This window comes from Muntiacus reevesi, chromosome 18, assembly GCF_963930625.1.
Source record: "Muntiacus reevesi chromosome 18, mMunRee1.1, whole genome shotgun sequence".
Classification (NCBI taxonomy): Eukaryota; Metazoa; Chordata; class Mammalia; order Artiodactyla; family Cervidae; genus Muntiacus; species Muntiacus reevesi.
Genome location: NC_089266.1, coordinates 16,783,418 through 16,789,417, shown reverse-complemented (window position 1 = coordinate 16,789,417; position 6,000 = coordinate 16,783,418). Strand labels below are relative to the sequence as shown.

The window sequence follows — 6,000 nt, the reverse complement described above, 5'->3', positions numbered from 1 at the left end:
TAGTAGAATGAATTTACGAACGAACGAACGAATGAATGAATGAAAGAGAAGGGTTCCTCCCTCAGAGCTGTCACACCTCAGCGCGCTCCTGGCGTGGAAGTGCCGAAGGCGCGGGGGTCTGGCCCTCGCCCCGCTGAGGTGGGGGCGGCGGGGACTTTCTCCCGGCCCCGCGGCGGGGAGAGAATTGCCCGAACGCAGCGCCCAGCTTCACCCGGCTTCCGCGGCGGCACTGCTAAGTCCGGGCTGCCCTATTCCCCAGCCTCCAATAGCTCCTCTCTTATAGATTCACCTGAGCCCCCCAGGACCCCCTCAGAGTCCCTGGACTCCTCGGGCCCCAACCTGAAATCCGGCGGGAGGAGCGAGGCTGCCTCCTCTCCCCCCCACCCCCGCCGCCACCTCCCCAGCTTCTCCCCGGGCTGCGGCGGCCGCCAGCGCTGCCAGTGCGCCCCGCCGATTGCCGCAAACCCGGCTCGAGGAAAGGGGGTCAGCGCCGCTAGGGCGCGGGGAGCCGCCCCCGGAACGAGCCGGGGCCGAGGAGGCGGGGCGGGGGAGGGAGCGGAGGGGAGGGGAGAGGAAAGGAGGGGAGGGGACGCCTAGGCGAGGGGGCGGGGAGTCGCGGCGAGTATCGGCGCGGACCGAGGGGGAGACGGCGGGGGCGAGGCGGGCTCCGGGCGGGCGAAAGGCGACCGCGGGCCGGGCTGAGTCAGGAAGCGGCGGTTGGACTTGCCCGGGAAGGGGAGAGCGAGAGCCCGCCCGGCCGGGCTGCGGAGCCGGGGAGCGCGGAGCCGGGCACCTCCGCCACCGGCGGCGACACAGAAGCCCGGCGCCCACCCCGCGCAGCCCGAGCCCGCCCCCGCCGGGATGTCCCGGGGACCCAGGCATCCAGCACGGTGACCGAGTGAGCCCGAGGATGGGACGGCGCCCGCAGCTCCGGCTTGTCAAGGTAAGAGCGAGCCAGTCAGCCCTCGAGCACCGGGGCCCCCCAGCTCCGGGCGCTCAGGGCTGGCCCCGTGGGTGTGATGCGGTGGGGGGATTGGGTGTCACTGAGCAGAACTGTGTCCAGATCCGGGGGCGGCCGGGGTTTAAGGGTCAGGCCAACTCCCTCTTCTGGACCTCTGGAGCCGGCGTTGCGCGGTAGGGGGAGAACTCGGGGAGGGGGGGAGAAATCATTGTGGCGAAGCTGCGGGGATGTTGGCTGGTGTTGAGGGGTGGGGATGGGGGGGGGGGGGTTCCGCCCACCCGGGCAACCAGCTCTACGAGGGGAATCGCTCTAGGCTTTGGGAACCGACTCAGGGTTCCTCCTCTCATCCGTCCCGTGTAGACCGGGGTCCCGGGACAGGAAGCTCGGGAGGGGGCGGAGGGCTCCGCATCTGCCCCAGCACGCCCCCGCCCTGTTCCTGGGAGCTCCTCCCTGCCCCTGAAAGTCCGGGGAGATAAATGTCCCCCGCGCCTGCGAGCCCTGGGTCAATATCGCAATCTCCGGAGAGCCGACCGAGCATCCGGCGGTAGTTACCGTTCCTCCGGCGCCGCCGGCCCACCCGCGGGAGCGCAGCGCTCGCTCTGCGGTCCTTTGCACTCGCGGGTCCCTGTGCCTGCTCGCTCCTGTCCTGGCTCTGGCGTCGCAATTCCTGCGCCCGGAGTTTAGGAAAGTCGCCAGATCTCACGTCTGGACAGATCTCACGTCTGTCCGCTGAAGTTCGGGGGGTGACGAGGGCTCCCCTTGGGCCCCAGGGAAGGTCTGGGCGGTCGACTCCCCGGCCCGCAGCTAGTGACAGCCGCCACTTGCAGGTGCCGGGCGATTCCCAAAGCGGTTCGCCTTGCGGGGTGTAGGCGCGGAGGCAGCCGCCCGAGAGAGGGGTGGGTGGGCCTCGGCGCCGCCGCCGAGGAGCGGTGCGAGGCTCTCGCCTGAGGATCCCGACTCTGCAGGGTCAGAGTGAACAGCCCGAGCACAGACAGCGGCTTGACAGGATTCAGCTCATTTAAAAAGCGATTACACTCAAAAGAATGGATTTGGGGGAGGGGTGTGGGTTGACTGATTTTCATTTTTCCATCAGTTATTAAACCAGCTGTACGTATACAAAGTGATCTGAGTTAAACCACCCAGATTTAAAACTGCAACTGCTGCTTGGTCATCAACTGAGACGTTATTAGTTACCGAGGTTTCCTCTATTCCCTCAGTCCCTCTCCCGAATAGTTATGTTAGTGTTTTTAAAATGAGTAAAGGTTGGTCTGATTAAACCCATATCCCCTCCCCCACGCCTTAACTGAGGACTAGGGGTAACCCAGAATTTATTTTCTGGGTGATCAGGGAGACCCAGGGAGGGAAGCAGGAGGAAAAACATCCAGAGAGCTTGAATAGACGGCACTGAACGGGAGTATTTTCCCAAAGGCTAATGGCAACCCACTCCAGTATTCTTACCTGGAAAATCCCACCGACGGAGAAGCCTGGTAGGCTACAGTCCATGGGGTCGCAAAGGCTACAGTCCATGGGGTCGCAAAGAGTCAGACACGACTGAGCGACTTCACTTCACTTCACTTCACTTCGTTGTGTACCAAACCTGGGTCTAAATTTACGGAACAGAAAAAATTCAACGTTTCAAACAGATTCAAAGGATTGAACTGTAGGTTTTTATTTTTGAGTTTACATGGTAATAGGTAAATGTTCTTTCTCTGGACTTTCTTTGAATCATGTGCAAATTTCTGCTTAGAATTATGATGCTTTTCTAAAAGAAAAAATTTTTTCTCTTATTGCTGTCGTGTGTGTGTGTGTGTGTGTGTGTGTGTGTGTGTGTGTGTGTGTGTGCGCGCGCGCGCATGCTTCCTGCTAGGTCATGAGATGTGTGCCCTTTATGTCTGGCCTAATGAGCTCAGTAGGTGCTCAGTAAACGCATACTGAATGAGTAAGACTCAGTGAAGGAATGGTCAGCTAATGCAGTTTCATTTAAATAATTACTTTCTTCTTTTATTTGTATGGCATATACAACTTGTTGGGTAGTGTTCTACCTGCTTGACACATATTAAGTCATACTGACCTCCTAATAGCTCTGGGAAGCCGAAATTATTCCTGAGCATAGAGAGGCTCAGTAACTTACTCAAGGTCATGTAGCCAGTGAATGGTGGAGCCGGAATTCAAACTCAGGCACTTCAACTCTAAGACTTTCTTTTGTTAGCTTTTACCAGAAAATATTTGAAGCCACTAAAATCTCCTTGACTTCTGCCAGATGAGGGATAACTCAGGTCATTTTGTCAGTATGAACATCTGACCCTAGGTGGGTGGTCATGGTTGGTGGTTTAGTCACTAAGTTGTGTCTGACTCTTGCAACCCCGTGGACCCACCAAGCTCCTCTGTCCATGGGGCTTCCCAGGCAAGAAATACTGGAGTGGGTTGCCATTTCCTTTCCCAGGGGATCTTCCTGACCCAGGGATCGAACCCACGTCTCTTGCACTGGCAGGCAGATTCTTTACCTCTGAGCCGCCAGGGAAGCCTGAATCTAGGTGGGGTTCATCCAAAAGGCAGCTCTGCCCTCAACAAGTCAGCCAGTATCAGGAAAGGGGGGAAGGATCTGCTCTGGGGCCCCTGTTGTGAGTATCACACTGTACTGATTACAGAGAACTGGGGAGAGTGTATGCACATGTGTGTGAGTGAGAATGTGTGTGTATGGGAGGGGCCTTGTGTATGTCAGTGAGGGAGACAAGATAAGCATGAATCTGTGTGGATGCCAAGGGGATGGGTAAAATATGGTCTCTATCCCCAGGGGAGGGCCAGGGACCGAGCACCTCTGAGTCTCCTACCCAACAGCCACGGATCCTTGCAGGGAGACTCGAGTGTGGCTCAGAACAGCAGGTTTAGTTGAGTGTGAGAAGTGGAGAAGACAAGGCCTGGTGGGCTGTTGGGGAAAGTGAGTTCCACAGAGAAAGCTGGTTTTATGGCTGTTGTCATAAAACAATCTAACAGTATTACACAAAGTTTGAAAACCAGAGGGGAAAATTATTACAATCTTTCCGTCCTAACACAGCGATTGTTGCCATTTTAAAAATAATCCCTGCAGGCATTTTTTTTTTCAAGTGCACATTTGGGCACAGCTGTGGCCCTTGGGAAAGTCCTCTCACTTAACTGTCACAGCCCAGGTCCGTCCCATGTTGTTCCAGGGCCTCAAGAGGGAGAACCTCAACATCTCTGTGTTCCCTATGAGGGGATGCTCTGTTGCCATGTCTGTATCCTGGCACTTCGGGGCCATTTCCCAATTGCTTCTTTGACAAATAATGTGGAGCCGGGTTTTGAGGGGAGCCTGGGCAGGAAAGGAAATGAGGGCAAAAAAGTGAGCCGTGTTGGGGACTTCCCTGGTAGTCCAGTGGCTAAGCTTCTCAATGCAGGGGGCCTGGGTTTGGTCCCTGGTCAGAGAACTAGATCCCACATGCTGCAACTAGGAGTTAGCATCCTGTGACTGAAGATCCTGCAGGCTGCAGCTAAAACCTAGCATATCCAAATATATATATATATATATATTTAAAGTGAGCCATGGGGCGTGGGGACAACTGACATGGCCACAGTCCAGGGCAAAGGAGGAGAGGGGAGCTATAAGGATTTGATATGCCCAGCCCTGCATAGGGGCATGTCTTGGGTCCATCCAGTTCTTAAGGAAGGCATAGATTTGTGGAAAAGCAGGACACTGACCAGGGGCTTCCCAGTGGTAAAGGATTCGCCTATCAATGCAAGAGGCACAAGAGAATTGAGTTTGATCCCTGGGTCGGGAAGATCCCCTGGAGAAGGGAATGGCAACCCACTCCAGCATTCTTGCCTGGAGAATCCCATGGACAGGAGCCTGGCGGGCTACAGGCCATGGGGTTGCAAAGAGTCGACAGAACTGTGTGACTGGGCAGGAGCAGAACACTGACCAACGACCGGTGAGGATGAACTCAAGTGGAAAATCCATTTCTCACCCTCTCTAACACTTGGCTCCTTGGAGAGCATCAGCAGCCAGTGGGATTCAGCTGCAAAGGAGGAGTTTGGAGGTGAAGGTGCCCCTTGGCAGCACCCCACGTGCCCACAATGCTATGAGCCCATGGGCCTGAGCCCCAGCCATAATGTGACCTAGAAGGAAGGGGTTAGGCACAGGATTGATCATTTTTAGCAGCCTTTGGGGTGGAAAGACCGTCAGCCTCAGAGTCGGCAAACCTGACATCATTCACAGCTATGCCTGTGTGACTTCAAGTAAGTCACTTTTCCTCTCTGAGCTTCAGTTTCTCTGTAAACAGGAGTATTTGACTAGATTCCCTCTTACGTTTCACATCTCTGTGAAAGATATGTGAAATGGAGGCAATACCTAACTCACATGGTTGAGGTAAGGATGAAATGCATCAACACCTGCAAAGTGCTTGAACCAGCTCCTGGCGCAGAGTTTGCTTTTAGAAAAAGCTGCAAGTTGACTACTCTTCCTAGAAAATGAGCTGATGCAGGAAGAAAACAACCAGAAAAACCTCTTGGACATTCAGTATCTAGCATTTTTGCACCTTTCACCCTTCACAGCACTGGGCCTTAGAATCAACTGCATGTAGAAAGCGTTCCACAAATGTTTGTTGGCTGGCTGGATAGTATTGCTGCTACTTCCTTCAGTGTAGTGTTGTGTGATCACAGAGGACCCACTGCTGTTCCCACGAGATGCAGTCGTCATGTTCAAACAGACTGAGAGATGCCAAAAGCACCCTCGCAGAAAACCGTCTCTGCTGCAGAAAAAATGGAAACTGTCCCCTAAGCCCACTATGGTTGTTTTTAAAAGAAAAAGAAAAGGAAGCACCAAACAGCCAATGTAGCACCTGGTGATTTGGAGAAGCCACCGCAATGAGAAGCCCTCGCACTGCAACGAAGAGTGGTCACTGCAACCCGTGCAACAATGAAGACCCACTTCGGAGCTAAGGCCAAGTCTGAGCTGCAGTTTTATATTCGATGAGTGAACTTGTTAATTACAAATAACTCCTGTCTGCTTAGATCTTCCAGGACCG

The 6,000-nt window shown here is 54.9% G+C and overlaps 1 protein-coding gene across 1 annotated transcript in view; it reads left to right on the top strand.

The window, feature by feature from the left end:
• The first annotated feature begins 653 nt into the window (after positions 1-653).
• The window catches only part of CRHR1 (corticotropin releasing hormone receptor 1), a 52,045-nt gene continuing 46,698 nt past the window's right edge, over positions 654-6,000 (top strand). Inside the window, exon 1 of the mRNA XM_065909398.1 lies at positions 654-943. Within this exon, the coding sequence (XP_065765470.1) occupies positions 911-943 (33 nt within the window). The 5' untranslated portion in view covers positions 654-910. The remainder of the gene's footprint in view (positions 944-6,000) is intronic.